Below are 15,951 nucleotides of genomic sequence, written 5' to 3'. Positions count from 1 at the left end.
CTTCTTGTGGCCTCCTAGACACTCCAAGAGCCCCCAGAGGCACCTAGGGAATGGTCTATGTGAGCCTGTACCAGTGTACATGCCTGTGGCCTATACCTGTATGGGAACAGGGAAGGGAAGATGAGGGTTAAGTCCTGGAGGTCAGCTCTGCTCTACCTCATTCCCTCAGCTTCAGGAGCTGCACCGAGCAGGAGGCGATCTCATGCACCGGGATCAGCAGAGCCGCACACTCCTGCACCATGCAGTCAGCACTGGCAGCAAGGAGGTGGTCCGCTACCTGCTGGACCATGGTAAGCCATGCTCCTGGGGCCAGGGGGGAGGGGAGGCTGCCATGCCTCTGACCACCCCCGCCTTCCCTTCCTTTCCTCCTGTAGCGCCCCAGGAGATTCTTGATGCGGTGGAGGAGAAGTGAGTAGGGGGAGGGGGAGACAAAAGTCTCTAGAAACCATCCTTCCATTTGGTCAGCCAGAACCCCTGACCCCTGCCTGGCCAGCCTGTGGCCCTCTGGGCCGCCCCTTTCCCCTGCCCTTTCTTATGGCTGTTGGGATGAGCCCGCCAAAGGGCACAGTGGACCCACAGCCATCCCTGCCCCACAGTGGGGAGACCTGTCTACACCAGGCAGCAGCCCTGGGCCAGCGCACCATCTGCCACTACATCGTGGAAGCAGGGGCCTCCCTCATGAAGACAGACCAGCAGGTGGGCAGCGTTTTCCAAACTTGGGGGCTGGGGAGGCTGCCCTTGGGGATTTGCAGTTGAGATGGCCCTGGAGGCTGCCCCTCCCTCCCAGGCCACCTGGAGGAGAGCTCCTGCCTGTCAGCCAGCCTGGGCCCTAGGCTTCTAGCCCTATACCCTTAGCATGCCCCCATTCTTGTCAGGGTGACACCCCCCGGCAGCGGGCGGAGAAGGCTCAGGACACAGAGTTGGCGGCCTACCTGGAGAACCGGCAGCACTACCAGATGATCCAGCGAGAGGACCAGGAGACCGCTGTGTAGTGGGGATGGCCCTTGGGCAGCTGGAGGGACGACTACAAGATGAATGCCCTCCTCGCCCACCTCACTGCCACATTCCAGTCGGATGGCCACGGGGGGACCCATGTTCTGGGGAAGGAGCCCCGTGCTGCCCTGAGGAGCTACCCAGACCTAGAGCTGGATTCTGAGGAGCTGGACTCTCACCTGTCCCCCCGAGGCCCCAGCCTGACCTGGAAACAGGCTGGGCTGGATGGGCCTTTGGCCAGGCATGGGGCTGGGCCACTTCAGGGCAGTCACCCCCAGTGCAGCAGAGGGAGGAGCAGGGTGGAGGCTAGGCCGTGTTCCGGAGGCCTTCAGGAAGAGGCCTCGACAGCCACCTGGCCTGGGTGCCGCACCGGGTCCAGAGCTCAGTCCCTCTCCTCCCCTGCCACCCTCCCCGAACCGCAGAGCCTGCTGCATTCACCTGCCCGCCGCCCTGCTTGGCACCTACCCCGTGTCATTTCCTCGAAGACTGTGTGGCCTGGGGGTGGGGGACGGGGCTCCCACGGTGACATGTTTACAGCTGGGTGTGACTCAGTAAAGCGGAGTTGTTTTTTTCCTTTCTGGTTTTCTTCTTTTGCCTTGGAGGTCTGGGAGAAGCTCGGGGTGTGCTAGGTTACCCTCGTGGGTGGGGGGGCTGGAGACTGCTGGGTCGACCCTTTCCAGGGACCCTGGTTCCGGCTTCGGGGAGCCTGCCTGCCCGGCTCCTGACCTCTGCCCCGAAGCCTTACTCCTTGGGGCGGAGCTGATTTTTCTCCAGCTTCCCGCTTCCCTCTGGGACGAAAACAATGAAAGTGAAAGAGGTGGGCGGGGGAGGGGGGGCCAGGCCTGGGCTCCGAGGTCCATTTGGCCCAGAGGCCCCCTCCCCCAGCCTGCAGGGGGAGGGGGGACTCCAGGGAGAGCCCCGAGGCTCCGGGGTCAGAGGGTGGGCATTTACCATCGCCAGGGGGCCGGGTCTGCAACTTCTCAGACGGCTCTTGTCAGCTCCAAGTTTTACCAACCCAGGCCGGCGGGCCCCTCCTCCCCCTCCAGCCCGCGTTCCTCGGCTCGGGCGCTTTGCTCTGGGGTCCCGAAAACCAGGCTGCCCCCACGCGGGAGCCCCTCTCGGCCCTAGCATGAGGCGATCGGAGGTGGCGCCAGACTGCTCGCTCCTGGGACAACCCCGGGCACCCAGGAGGTCAGCGGGGCCTCGACCGGGTGAACACGACCCCGCGGACACAGGGGCCGCCGGCGACACCCGGGGCTCCGCGCCCCTCCAGGTCTCCATCTAGGGCTCCCCGGCCCCCAAAGAAGGCGACGACCCGGGAGGGGCGGGCGGGAAGCGGGGAGAGGGCACTGATCAGAGCCCAAGACCGGGGTCAAGAACCGCACCACCCCCCCCACCACCCCCGCCCCAAGATCGGTACGGAACAGGGAGACCAGAGGGTTCCAAAGGTGGAGCAACAGCGTGTCCCACCGCCCCCCCGCCCGGGGCGACTCGGCAGGGACCCGAGGCGAAGGCGAAGCCGGGGCGCGGGGCGGGCGCGGAGGCGGGGACGCCGGGGTGGGGGGCGGCGCGGGTGTGAGGGGAGGGGGCGGGGCGGGTCCTTCCCCGGTGGGGGGGAGGGGGCGGGGGCCCATGTGACCGGCTCAGACCGGTTCTGGAGACAAAAGGGGCCGCAGCGGCCGGAGCGGGACGGGCCCGGCGCGGGAGGGAGCGAAGCAGCGCGCGCGGCTTAGCGAGTGAGCGCGCGGCCCGCACTGGGCGCGCGGTGGCCGCGTCCCCTCGCCCGCTCCCCCGGGGTCTGGGGCGGGCAGGGAGGCTGAGCCGCGGCCCGGGCTCGCGGCAGCCCATCACGGACGCCCCTGGCTCGAGGGGGGTGGGGTGGGCGGCCCGAGCCCTCCGCCGCCCCCTTAGCAGCTCGGACCCTGTGGGCCTGAGACTCGGGACCCGTGGGGTGGGCGATCCTCGCACGCGGTCCCCAGCGGGGAAGGGGCCGGGCCGCGGGAGTCTGACCCGTTGCTCTCTCCCCAGGATGCAGCACCGAGGCTTCCTGCTCCTGGTCCTCCTCGCCCTCCTGGCGCTCACCTCGGCGGTGGCCAAGAAGAAAGGTGACGGGGTGGGCGGTGAGGGCGGTGAGGGGGGGCGAGGGCTGGCCGCCGGAGTTCCACTCGGGACCGCGCGGCACCCCGCGATCTGAGCTCTGTTCTGCGCGCGTTGTAGACAAGGTGAAGAAGGGTGGCCCGGGCAGCGAGTGCGCGGAATGGACCTGGGGCCCGTGCACCCCCAGCAGCAAGGACTGCGGCGTGGGCTTCCGCGAGGGCACCTGCGGGGCCCAGACGCAGCGCATCCGCTGCCGGGTGCCCTGCAACTGGAAGAAGGAGTTTGGAGGTGAGGTGGCCGAGTAGCGTGGCCGGGGGGGGGGGGCGGTCCTCGCTGAACACATGGGCTGGCCGGTGGAGGCCAAAGGTGCCCGGCCCCGACCCGCAGCCCCTCTCCCGGCAGCCGACTGCAAGTACAAGTTTGAGAGCTGGGGAGCGTGTGATGGGGGCACAGGCACCAAAGCCCGCCAGGGCACCCTGAAGAAGGCACGTTACAATGCCCAGTGCCAGGAGACCATCCGCGTGACCAAGCCCTGCACCCCCAAGACCAAAGCCAAGGCCAAAGGTCAGCGAAGGGGGGGGCTCCCCCACCCAAGAGGAGTGTTAGAGCTGAGGTTTGGGGGTCCTTCCTGGTCAGTGATTCGTTGCCATTAGGATGTCCGCGGAGCAAGTCTTAGAGATGGGCAGGTGGGCCGAGGAGGGTGGGGGCGCAGGAGATGCCAGATCCTCTCAGGCACAAGGATGGACGAACTCGGTGTTCCGTGGGAGCATTTGGCTTAGGCTCCAGGAACAGGCCTCGGTCACCTCTCTTGCTGGAGGGGGCCGTTGGGCTCCCTGAGCCCTTCCTAGAAGGGCTCGGGGCTCGGCCGAGGACCTCGCTGCCTCGCTCTCAGCCCTGACTCACGGCAGCCCAGATTGACCTCTGCCCGCTGGCCAGGCGAGGAAGTGGTGGCTGTTGTTCCGGCGTCTGGGCCCAGGCCTGGGACTGAAAGCTTGGAAGTTTTCTAATCCCCATTGAAAGTAGACGTTTCAAGGAGTGGGAAAAGGTCCGGCCCCACAAAGGCTGCCTTTTCTCCCCCACCTGCTTCCAGGTCAATTGAGCCAAAGCCACCAGGGGGCGGGATTTTCTCCCCTCTGGCCTGTGGGTTGGGGGAGGGGTGCCCGAGAGGGTCTCCAGGGTCGGTGGGCTGCTTCAGCTAATGTGTTTTTCTTGTTTTACAGCCAAGAAAGGGAAAGGGAAGGATTGAGGCTAGGCTGGAAGGAGATGGAGCCCCTGGGCCTCACCTGTGGCCTGGTCACCGCCCTCCCTCACACAGCCCGGAGATATAACCTGCCAGTGCCTTTTGTCTGCTTGTTAGCTTTATCAATCATGCCCCGCCTCTGCCCTCTCACTCTCCACCCCCACCCCAGTGCCCTCAGTGGGGAGGGACTAGGGATTCTGGGAAATTTGAGTCTCCCTCAGAGGGATTTGAATCCCACTCTCCCCCCACACCCCACCCTTTGTACTCCCCCACCATGATGCCTGTTACTGAGAAATAAATAAAATGACTTGTTTTCCAATCAAAGCTTTTCTTTTTCATATATAAAAGGGTGTTTGCTGTGCAGCTTTGTTGGAGGTGAGGGAGAAGACAGGCCGCAGGGACAGGCGAACTAAAGGGGTTGGGACTTTGTTAGTGAATCCTCCCAGAGCTCATGGAAAAAGCAGAACAAGGGTGAAAAGAACATCTTCTAGGGGCCCCCATGAAGTGCCCTGAACCTTTTTACTCTTCTCCCAGGCACCTGGCTGGAGCTGAGGAAGTGAACTTAGATGACCCACTAGTGCTCAACCTCACCTAGTCAAAGGTCTTTTGGTCCAGGCCTCTGCCCATCAGAAAGATTTGCCCACAGGGAAGAGTAGAGGTGAGGGGTGCCTGCCTGCCTCACCCCTGCTACCACTGAAACCTATGGAGCGCCACCCTGTTCCCTTTCTCCTTTGGACCCGGGGAGGGCCTCCCTCATCAGAGAAGAGAAGTTCTGCCTACCACAGCTCCCCTGCCTTGCTTGCTATGGAGGTGGGGTAGGAGGTCCTTCACAAGAAGGCCCAGAACTCAGTTCCTGAGTGACTCCAGGACTCCCATCTTGGCCTGGCTGGACTCAACTTGCTGCAGGACTTGCTGCTTCCTACCCAGAGTCTGGCTGAGCTGCGGCCCCAGGGGAAATGTCTACCCCTGGCTTGGGATTTGGGGGGCGGGGAAGGGCTGAGCCTACATGCAGGGTGCAGGGAGGTGGAAAGCACCGGTTACAGCAGAATGGGGGACCCCACCTTCTACCTCTTCCTAGCCTGGCCCCTTTGCTCCTGGAACACTGTTCACTCACATGTCCGTTCCTTCAACTCTGCTGGTAATTGGCCACGACAGGATGAAACAGCTGCCCACCCCGGCCAGTGTCCTCCCCCCCCCAGCTCCCTGAAACAGGGTGATAAGCGCCAGGGGCCCCAGTTCAGACATTTCCTGACTCAGCCTCCTTGGCCTGAGCAGAGATGTGGTCTCGGAATCCTGCCCGAGCCTCTTCCGGAACCTCCCGGCATCTCGGAGACCGCAGTTCTCTTCAGCACAGGGCCTCCGACTCTCTTCCCCTTGGCTGGTGAGCCCTGTGGTCCCCCAGCACACACATGTAACCCCAGCACCTCCTAGCGCACCTGCCTGCCTACCTGGCTGTGCCGATGTTCCGGTACTGGCACAGCAGCAGGTGCCGGAAGGTCTTTTTGAATGTGGCGTTGCAGAGCGCATAGCAGGCAGGGTTGATGGTGCTGTTGACGTAGCAGAGCCAGTAGCCAATGGACCACACGGTGTCGGGGATGCAGCTCTGGCAGAAGGTGTTCACCAGGACCATGACGTTGTAGGGCGTCCAGGTGAGGATGAAGGCCAGCAGGATGGCAAAGATGGTCCGAGTCACTTTGCGCTCCCGAGCTGCCATCTGCCGCTTCTTGCGCACCTGATTACGAGCGATGCTGGCAAACTTTCGGGCCACGTTGGCTGCGGGACGCATGCCAGCTGGCGTGGCGGGCACAATCTCGATGGCTGTCACACACTCGTTGCCAGTCTGCTTGGTCACAATCTGGATCTTGGACCATTTGGAGGCTGGGTTGAGGGTTCGTGGCTGCAGGGTAGGAGCGGGCATGGCAGGTGTGGTAGCCTCGGTGGTGGACAGCTCTGTGGCTGGGCGTTCCTTGGTGTTCTGGGTGACGCTGCCGGAGCTAGACTCATTGGAAGTGTCCTTGTCGGCCACTGGGCGTGGCGGGGGCGGGGGCAGGGCCGGTGGAGGCGCCTCTTCCAGCTTCCCGTTACGCAGCTCCTCCCTGGCTGTCCCACCAGGCGGGGGTTTCTTCATGCTCTGCTTCATCAGGGGGCTCTTGAGGAAAGCCAGGGTCTTGGCCTTCTTCTCCTTGGGACCCTCGGGTCGGTGCTTATGGACTCGGCTGCGACTGGCCAGGGAAATATGAATGTAGAGCACGGTCATGATGACCACAGGCAGGTAGAAGGCCGCGATGGCTGTGCCGAAGGTCACTGCTGGGTTGGACAGGAACTGAATAAAGCACTGGTTGTCAGGCACTGTCCTCTTGCCCACCACAAATTGCCAGAACAAGATGGCAGGCGCCCAGAGCACAAAGGATAGGACCCAGGCAGCCGCAATCATGAGCCCTGCCATCTTGGTGGTACGACGGGCTGGGTAGGTGAGGGGTTTGGTGACACAGAAGTAGCGATCGAAGCTGATGATGAGAAGGTTCATGACGGAGGCGTTGCTCACCACATAGTCCAGGGCCAGCCACAGGTCACACACCACAGCGCCCAGAGGCCAGTAGCCCTTGATGATGTACAGGGTGTAGAGATTCATGGAGAAAGCGCCTATGATGAGATCTGCACAAGCCAGGCTGAACAGGAAGTAGTTGTTGACCGTCTGCAGTTGCCTGTTGACCTTGATGGACAGCATCACCAGGATGTTGCCTACGACAGTCACCAGGCTCAGCGAGCCCGTCACCGTGGCGATGAACACCATCTCCACAGTCTCGTAGCGGTTGTGAGTTGACGTTACCAGGCGCACAGACTGGTTGCTTGTACTGCCGTTGACTGGTGTGAAGTTCGCCATATTGGTTAGCAGCAGTGAATCGGCAGTGGCTGGAGGAGGACAGAGAGGAAAAGGGTGACATGATGACGAGGATGGAGGGTGATCAGAGGTGAGCAGGAGTCAAGGTGATGGAGCAACAGCAGCTCAGAGAACCTGAGCTCACACCAGCTAATGCTCCTCCTTTGTGCCCTGATCAGCATACACAGAGGGCCTCCTAGGGCTCAGCTCTGCTTCCAGTGCTTCCAGTGAATTAAACGAGGTACCCCTGGCTCACACCTCTAATCCTAGCTACTCAGGAGGCTGAGACCTGAGGATCAAAGCCGGCCCAGGCAGAAAAATCCTTGAGTCCCTGATCTCCAATTAACCACGAAAAATCTGGAGTTCAAATGATAGAGTAAAAAAGTTAAGGGACAGCACCCAGGCCCTGAGTTCAAGCCATAGTACTGACATAAAAATAAATAAATAAATAAATACTTTTCCAAAAAATTGGCCAGGTGCCAGTGGCTCATACCTGTAATTCTAGTTATTCAGGAGGCTGAGATCTGAGGATCACAGTTCAAAGCCAGCCCAGGAGGAAAGTCCATGAGACTCATCTCCAATGAACCACCAGAAAACTGGAAGTGGTTCTATGGCTCAAAGTGGTAGAGCATTAGCCTTGAGTGGAAAAAGCTCAGGGACAGTGCCCAGGCCCTGAGTTCAAGCCCCATGACTAAAGGGCGGGGGGGGGGGGGAGCAGCAAAATTCAGGTTGGAGTAGTAGTTCAAATGCTACAGCACTAGCCAAGCAAGCAAACTCAGCATGCACAAAGCCCTGGGTTCAAATCCTGTATCAGCATAAAAAGAAGTAAATGGGGCATGTCATAGAACGTTGCTCACTGAAACATGTGAGCAACAAAAAACGTGCTAGAAAAAAATACAGTAGGGTGCGGGTAGAGAGTGAGTCAGAAGACAGGACCAGAGTGTCTCCTTGCTGGGTGATCAGGGGCCTTACCCAGGGAAAGAGGAGGAGGATGACAAGGAGGCAGCCATGTGAAGAGCTGCGGAGTGTGACCCAGACAAAGGCAATGACAAGAGCCAAAGCCCTGGAGCAGATCTAAGGCCTAGACAGAAGCCAGTATGAATGGAGCCCAGGACATGTGGAGGAAGAAGAAGAAGATGAGCGGTCCCAGCCACAGGCTGGCTGGTGTGCTATAGTGACACATTCAGTCTTTCCTTATTCTTTCTTCTTCTATTATTATTATTGTTGTTGTTGTTGTTGGTGGTGGTGGTGGTGGTGGTGGTGGTGTGTGTGTGTGTGTGTGTGTGTGTGTGTGTGTGTGTGTGTGTGTGCTGGAATGGAACCCTGGCAGACTTTGCACATGGTAGGCATGTGCTCTGTTACTGAGCTGACCATCCTGTCCTAACCAAACACCCCCAAGGGTGTTTTTCTTTTAATCTTTACCCTGGAGACCAAAGCAATAATTGTGATAATTGTATATAAGCAGCTAATGCTGATTGTCTACTAAGTGCCAAGCACTTGTTATACTTTTTATAGTATTTGTGCATCCTCCCCACAACCCTATGAGACGGATTCTGTGATTTACTTTTTATTTCTACTTATTTATTTTTACTATTTACAAGCAAGGAAAATAAAGAAGGTGCAGAGATGTGGAAATAACCTGGCCAAAGTTCTGTAGCTCCTTGATGTCTTGTGGTGGGGTGGTGCATGGGAGCGGAGGAGGAAAGCAGCCCCTGAGGGCTTTGGCAGAGGGAGCCGATGCTCCCAAGGCTGGGAGGCTTCCCTGAGGACCAGAGGTGGTGGGGAGGGGAGATCCATACCTGGAGGAAAAGGAGGAATTGGAGGAGAGTCCACATTCCCTCCTCAGCCCTCATTTGCAGCCCCAGGGCAGGGGAAGGGTAACCAGGGGTTCCCAATGCCCCATGCTCAGACTCCTGTGGACCCCGAAGCCCAAAGGACATCAGCTGAGGAAGGACTTCCCAATGGCCAAGGCTCACCCCAAGGCCGCACTGGAAGGCCCAAAGAGGAAAGGATTATCCAGAGGGAAGAGAGAGGCTGTCCTGGCCGGGTAAGGGAATGCTGGGGAGCCTGTGGTCAACCCCTTTCACACCCTGCAGGGATGCAGCTCCAGCTGGAGTCCCCAGGCTCCTCCCCTGAGCCTGCCCTTCCTCCCACCAGGCTCTCTTCAGCTCTCCTCCTCCTCTTCCTCTTCCATACATGTGAGGGAGGCCCACGCCCAGCGCACTGTGCCAGGGCAGCCGCTCAGCCCAGCCTCCTTCACACCCGCCAACACACACACCATTCCACATACGCACACAGGCCCCATCTCAGCCACACGCAGGTCGTAGACGCAGTTCTGTGCGTCTGTGTGTGTGAAAGAGGAAGAGAGGGCGCGGCAGCCGGCTGTGGAGGAAGACACACCAAGCCGGCAGCCTGAGCTGGCTGCAGGGCCAGCAGGGTCTAACTGGTGGCCCAAGATAAGCCATCTGCCTTCCTGCACATTGCAGGAATCTGTCCTGAAACAACCTCCTGAAGAGTGACAGGCTCAGCACCTCAACTTGATCTGTAGTGTGGAAATAGCACTGGGGGACTGTGGCTAAGTGTTGGGGTGCCCCCAAGCCTGGCCCCCCAAGCTCCCCAAACCCCACTCCACTACCAGCTTCCAGGCTTCTAGTTCAAGTATTCCTCATACTCCTGGTTTCACAGGAGGAGAGACTCTGAGAAGGGGTAACACTCCCAAGGTCACACAAGCAGTCAAGGGCAAAAGCCAGAGAGGGCCTTCACTAGAGAATCTTCCAGCCCTCTTTAATTCTGAGTCTCCAAAATGGAATCTCAGGAATAAACCTTGAGAACCCAGAAGGTAGTAATACCCAGTGTGAACAGGCTGCCCTCCTCCAGGCCCAAGCCAGAGGACAAGGGGGCCAGGAGGAATCATGGCCCAAGAAACTCTCACTGGCCACAGGCCAGTGGGATAAGAAGGACCAGGGCTCCAGGTGCCAAGCATGAAGACATAACAGCTTTTGTTTATTGAGTGTTTGAGTTAGAAAGCTCTCTGGGCTTTTAATATAGATTCTCTAGTTTACTGCCTTCCACAGCCTGAAAAGGCAGGCATTTTTAGTAGCCTCAATCTTACAGATTGAAATATCCTCTTACAGAGGAGGATCATATAAATTAACTTACCCAAAGTCACAGCTTAGTAGTAGGGTGAGTGCAAGATCAGATGCCAAAGCCAGGGCTGGGAAGGTGGCTCAGTGACAGAGTGCTTGCCTTGCATGCATAAGGGTTCGATTCCTCAGCACCACATAAAGCAAAAAAGCCAGAAGTGGCCCTGTGGCTCAAGCGGTAGGACACTCGCCTTGAGCTGAAGAGCTGAGAGACAGCACCTAGGCCCAGAGTTCAGCCCCACAACCAACAAAAAATAAAAAAGAAGCCAAAGCCATGTTCTTAGAAGACTCCTAATGTACTAGTGCTTTATGTACTGCCTTCCCCTCCAAAAAGAACCCCCCAATACTTACCATCTTAGGTTGGGAAGGGTCCCCTCCCATTCCTGCTAGCTCTGGGACTTAGCTCTTATCCTCAAAGGGGCCAGGATGAGCTGAATAAGTGTGGGGGGTGGGAGCTGGGGGGAGGGTGTGCCCGCTGCGGGCAGGGCGAGGCTCGGTGTATCTTCCCAACTCCGCCCAAGTATCTTTCCGCACTCCTGGAGTCTTCCTAAGACATTCTGCCTGCAGACTCTGGAACGGGCAGGAGCAGCCACCGCCCGGGGCCACGCGCACCACTAGATGGCAATGTCGGTCCCTGGGTGCCCACTCTGCTGTCGCTGTTCGCCACCAACCCCAACTACAACACCCGGCCTCCCTCGTCGTCCCCCCACCCCCCACCCCGCCGCCCCAGCAGGACTTTCCGGGGGGGAGGGGAGGGGGAGACAGGGACATGGAGGCCAATGGTCACACTCCGCCGGGGTGGAAAGTTTAGGGCGCTCTCGCAAGGGGCGTGTGGGCGGGCCGCGAGTGCGAGTTTGTGTTTGTGATTACCGGGGAGCTGGAGTAGACGCTAGTAGTTGTCTGCATGTGCGTGTGCGTGTGTGTGTGCGCCCCGCCACGCCTGGATGCCCGCGCGAGCGCGTGAGCAGGCCCGCGGCGCGCGGACACGTGCGTGTGCATGCGGGACGCGTGCCTGGAGGACGCACGCCGGTGCAGGCGGCCGTACCTGTGAACTAGTGGTCGAGAGCAAATGTGAGGCGGATAAACCGAGTGGCGGGTCAGATTCCTACCTTCCCGGGCCTGGGGAGAAAGGGGGAGACTCCCGAACACCGAGGGGCTTCGTGGAGCCCGCACCGCCATCGCGCCCGGCTTGTGGGCCGAGGGACCCCTGACTTTGGATGGTGATCTGAGTGAGCCCCACGCCTAGTGTGTGTGTGTGTGTGGGGGATGTTCAGCCTCCCAAGGACTTCCGTCGCGGGGCCGAGTCGATCCTCGCCCCAATCCGGCCCCGAGGGACCCCCGGCCCTTAGTTCAGCGCGCCCGAAGGGGACAGGGTAGTGTGCCCCCCCAAAGGAGAGGGAGCACATGCAGCCCCTCCACCCCGCACTCTGCATTCCGCTCCATCGCGAGGCCCTGTCTGCTCCCCAGCAGCCCAAGTAGGCGCCGGTTTCTTAACCGGTGTTAGGTGCAGCCTCCGGGGCCACCTTGGGGCTTCTCTTGGGATCGATCCCCCGGAGGCTTCAGTCTCCTCCGTGGTCCGTGGTGGTCCTGGCCCCATGGTGCCCCGCCTTCCTGCCAAACCTCTGGCAACGCAGCCTCTGGGCGTGGGCACCTGTGCTTTCCGGGTCCCGAGCCCCCTCCCCTTGCTGGGACGACGAGAAGAGCAGGAGGACTGGTCTAGGCCCCGAGGGGTTGAGGTGTAGGTCCTCGGTTTTCGGCGGTCACACCGGGGCTCTGGGAAGGTTGTGGCCCTCGATTTTGTTCCCCTACCCCGGGGGCCGGAGAGGAGGTTCGGGACTTCAGGGGGGAAGCGGGGCGCAGGGGTTCTGGCCTAGGCATTGTGTCCAACACTTCCGTCGAGTGTGGGGACCCTGAGGGCAGCATCTCTCAGGCGGAGCCAGGGCCGCGGGGAAGGGGGTGGTGCTGGCAGGGGGAGGGGGCAGGAGCGGGCAGGGGTGCTTTCCGTCGGGGCTCAAGGTCGCTGATGGAGGACTCCTTGGGCTAGGGTGGGCTGCTGGCACCGGGGCGACCAAGGGACGAAGGGAGGGCGGGGAGACAGGCGGGAAAAGGGCTCTCCAGGGCTCTTGCGCCGGGCACCGTTATAGAGATGTGGGTAGGAAGGTTGGGGTGTCAGGTCCGGACCCGACGGCTGCCCCTGGATGCCGATGGAGGCTGTGGGCGGGAACTCAGCCCCTCATCTCCTGAGCGTCCTCCCCCTTCCCCAGGTGCGCCTGGGGAAGCCTTCCTGAGCTCCCCCGGCCTTTCGTCCAGCATCTCCCCACCACCCCCAGCCCTGGGGCCCCCTGCTGCTCCCAGCACCTCGTCTGCCCTAGGAGAGGTCTGGGGGTCCTGTCTCTGGTCGACCCACCTCTGGAGACCCTCCGGGCGTCCTGGAGCCTCGCATCCCTGCCTTCCGACCGAGCCCCCCGCCCCCGCGCCTCCGCGAGTCACTCACCGCCGCCTCTGTCCCGCTCCCCTCTCGCCGGACAGACGGCGGGACCGCCGCACGGCCCCGCGGGTCGGAGGGGCAGGCGTCTGGGCCGGGGGGGGGGGGCCGGGGGCGGGGACCCGGTGCCGAGGGGCGGCCCCTGCTCCGCCTGCAGCTCCGGCGCTGTGGCTCCGACTCGCGCTCACGCTCGCACTTTTCCCCGAGCCGCGTGATGTCACGGGGAAGCAGCCAATCGTGGTGGGCCCGCGCCGCCCGCCCCGGGCCGGTCACCCAGCGGCGACGCACGCGGGGGTCACCACCTGGGGCATCGGAGAGCCGGGCGGCTGGAGTTGTTCGCGGGAGCCGGTCGACAGCTCCCGGCTCCCGCACTGCGAGGGCACCGCCCGCAGTCGCCAGGGCGGAGGAGCTGGGGGCGCTGCCCTCCGGGGGGTGGGGGTGTCCGCGTTGTCATGGGGACGCGGCGCCCCCTCGCGGGCCGGGGAGGAAGCAGGAGGCTGGGGCTGGCTACGCTCCCCGCCTCCGCCCTGACCACTCCATCCCAGACCCCGAAGTGTTTGTTGAGCTTCTCCAGGGCTCAGCCTCTTAACATCGTCCCGCTTGCGGTTTGACCGCGGTCGCGAGCGTTTGACCCCCACGAGGAGGTTATGCGGGGGCCAGGGGGCGGCAGGGTGGATTCGGACACCACGGTTCCGTCGGGGCCGAGTTTCCAGCCTTGGGGTTGCGTGTTGACCATTCGGCAGCCGACAGGAAGGAGCGCCGTCGGGGCTCGGGAAAGCGCAGGGGAGAGAGGACAGGTGAGGGCTTACCGGGGCGAACGGGATCCACACTCCGCACACAACACCCCGCCTCCCCCCAGGCTCCTTGCTCCCACGCTGCAGGCCCAGGAAGGGGCGCGCGCGCCCTCTGCCAGCCCCAGGGTGGGACGCGCAGCCCATCCAACCGCAGCACAGCGAGCGAGTTCACTGCAGCCTGGGACGGTTAGCCAGGGGCCCAAGGTCACCTGGGATGGCCCGGGACCAGACTCCTAGCGAGTCTTCAGTCGCCCAGGTTTTTCCGCCACCGCACCGGGTGCAGCCTCAGGACGCCCGGCCTCGCCAGCGCCTTTCAGCACCTTGGACAGCTCCTAGCCCGCCAGGCTGGGAGGCCCCGAATTCTACCGGTTCAGACACTCGTGCTCTGTCTCTCTCCCCTTCCAGCGGACAGTCAGAGTCGGACGACCCCTTCCTCCCCTCACCCCTCTCCGCCCCCCCCCCCCCGCCGTACCTGGGCCCCAAGTGTTATCACCTCAAACCCTCTGCGCACAAACAGCTGATTAACCTTAAGACGGCTGGTGTCATCTCTTGGGAAAACAACCCAAGTCCCGCCCCTCCTCCACCCTCTCACCCGGGCCGGCAGGGGGCTGGGGGGGGGGGGCGGTGGAGGCGGGGACGCCGGCAGGGGAGGAGAGGCAGAGGCGGCAGGAACCTCGGCAGAGAAGGGGCGGGGAGCTGAGCAGGAGCCAGTGCTGCGTGGCTGTCGGTGCGGAATTCTCCATGTTGAACCGGCTGAACCTGGAGGTGGAGGTCGGGTCCCTAGTGTTCCCCAAATACGAAGGCTGGTGGAAGAATTGGGAACTTTAGGGCTAAAGAAGCCATCTTCCCTTACACGAGCGGTTGGGTCTCCAGTGGTTCCTCACAATCAGGATGTTCTTGCTCCACTTCACAGATGAGGAAAAGGGGTGTTGGTTTGAATGACCAGGCGGTTGGTCCTGCACTTGCATTCCTCTGTAGGGCCTAGGAGGTATGTGGGCAAATCCTAGGCAGTCCAGCAAGTTTAGACCCCAGAACCATAAAGTAACGAACTGCTCTGAGGCAGACATTCGTGTTTCTCTACCATTTCTGCAGGGGCCTTTGCCTCCCTGACCTGGAATCAATCCTAAGGCTCTCAGTTTGGAGAGCTGGGCTGGGAATGTGGCTTAGTGGTAGAATGCTTGTCCACCATGCACGAAGCCCTGGGTTCAATTCCTCAGTAACACATAAACAGTTAAGCCGGAGGTGGTGCCTGTGGTTCAAGTGGTACAGTGCTAGCCTTGAGCCAAAGATGCTCAAGGACAGTGTCCAGGCCCTGAGTTCAAGCTCCGGACTGGCAAAAAAAAGAAAGTCTGGGAAGCTGAATTGGGAACCAGAGGACTTTAGTCTCCTAGGAAATGCTCATTTGTTTTGCTGATTTCATAACCTTTTGAAATGGGGAAGGGGGGAGGAGAGGGGGACAACCACTGCAAAGGCTTCCTAAGAAAGAAGTTGGTGTGAGGACAGGTGTGATGGGTTTATCCATGGTCAGAGTCAGCAGGGGTGGATCAGACAGGACCAGCTTTGGATCCTGTCACCCAGCAAGGCCTCACATCCTTGTAACAGGGCACATAGAGGTCTCATTGTGTCTCCCATGTCTGATCTTTCTTCTGCAGAAATTACAGCAGCCCAGGCATGTGCTTTGGAATCAGATATTACTTGCATTCAAATCCTGGCTTTCCTAGTTAACTATGTGGTCTAGATAACAGCAGTAAACCACTTTAGAGGGCTTTTGGGAGGAGAGGTAGTCCACAGAGTGGCTGGCATGCAGTTTACACATATTCTTCGTGGTTAAACAAAGGTATTCTTCCTGCTGGGGAAGAATGTGTGGGCAGAGTGCAGGGTTTGCAGGACTCCCTTATCCTTCCACCCTTTAATTAGTTCAAATCCCACTTATTAAGATTGCATAGTACAAGCATAATATACCACTGCAAGGAAAGGAAAGCTCAGAAAAGGGCCAGATGCCAGTGGTTTGTGCCTATAATCCTAGCTACTTAGGAGATTGAGACCTGGAGGATCATGATTTGAAGCCAGCGTTGGCAGAAAAATCTGAAAGACTGTTTCCAATTAACTAGCAAAAGGCCAAGCCGGAGGTGTGGGCTCATGTGGTAGAACACATGAGTAGCAAGCTGAATGAATGCAAAACCTTGATCCCTGGCACTAAGAAAAAACAAAACAGCTTGCTTAACTAAGGTTACACAGCTAGCTAGCTAATGTCCAGGAGCACTATACAGTCCACTGACTTTTTTTTTTTTTTTTTGCGGGTCTTGGGGCCTGAACTC

At 60.3% G+C, this 15,951-nt stretch overlaps 3 protein-coding genes across 14 annotated transcripts in view; 2 read left to right on the top strand and 1 right to left on the bottom strand.

Moving 5' to 3' along the window:
* The window catches only part of Dgkz (diacylglycerol kinase zeta), a 44,747-nt gene extending 43,181 nt beyond the window's left edge, over positions 1-1,566 (top strand). For all 7 annotated transcript variants that reach the window (XM_070032476.1, XM_070032474.1, XM_070032473.1 and 4 more), the window contains exons 28-31: positions 170-290; positions 375-408; positions 597-696; positions 876-1,566. In XM_070032476.1, coding sequence (XP_069888577.1) covers positions 170-290; positions 375-408; positions 597-696; positions 876-992 — 372 coding nt within the window. In that variant the 3' untranslated portion in view covers positions 993-1,566. The remainder of the gene's footprint in view (positions 1-169; positions 291-374; positions 409-596; positions 697-875) is intronic.
* Positions 1,567-1,785: 219 nt separating this feature from the next.
* Positions 1,786-4,654, top strand: Mdk (midkine). Of its 4 annotated transcripts, none has more exons than XM_070032470.1 (5): positions 1,786-1,810; positions 3,022-3,098; positions 3,211-3,378; positions 3,493-3,654; positions 4,311-4,654. In XM_070032470.1, the coding sequence occupies exons 2-5, from the start codon at positions 3,023-3,025 to the stop codon at positions 4,334-4,336; spliced, it is 432 nt and encodes a 143-aa protein (XP_069888571.1). In that variant the 5' UTR covers positions 1,786-1,810; position 3,022; the 3' UTR covers positions 4,337-4,654. The 4 variants fall into 4 exon arrangements, with proteins under 4 accessions (XP_069888571.1, XP_069888570.1, XP_069888569.1 ...); XM_070032469.1 differs by lacking the exon at positions 1,786-1,810 and adding an exon at positions 2,072-2,137; XM_070032468.1 differs by lacking the exon at positions 1,786-1,810 and adding an exon at positions 2,248-2,266.
* Positions 4,643-13,034, bottom strand: Chrm4 (cholinergic receptor muscarinic 4). Of its 3 annotated transcripts, none has more exons than XM_070032463.1 (2): positions 12,849-13,034; positions 4,643-7,243 (listed from the first exon to the last, which is right to left on the bottom strand). In XM_070032463.1, the coding sequence occupies exon 2, from the start codon at positions 7,212-7,214 to the stop codon at positions 5,775-5,777; it is 1,440 nt and encodes a 479-aa protein (XP_069888564.1). In that variant the 5' UTR covers positions 7,215-7,243; positions 12,849-13,034; the 3' UTR covers positions 4,643-5,774. The 3 variants fall into 3 exon arrangements, with proteins under 3 accessions (XP_069888564.1, XP_069888566.1, XP_069888565.1); XM_070032465.1 differs by lacking the exon at positions 12,849-13,034 and adding an exon at positions 10,706-10,758; XM_070032464.1 differs by lacking the exon at positions 12,849-13,034 and adding an exon at positions 8,851-8,876.
* Between the last annotated feature and the right edge of the window lie 2,917 nt (positions 13,035-15,951).

The sequence above is a fragment of the Dipodomys merriami genome, unplaced genomic scaffold (genome assembly GCF_024711535.1).
Source record: "Dipodomys merriami isolate MVZ:Mamm:240054 unplaced genomic scaffold, mDipMer1.0.p SCAF_21, whole genome shotgun sequence".
Lineage (NCBI taxonomy): Eukaryota > Metazoa > Chordata > Mammalia > Rodentia > Heteromyidae > Dipodomys > Dipodomys merriami.
Note: the sequence above shows the minus strand (reverse complement) of the source record. Positions and strands in the feature narration are given on the sequence as shown.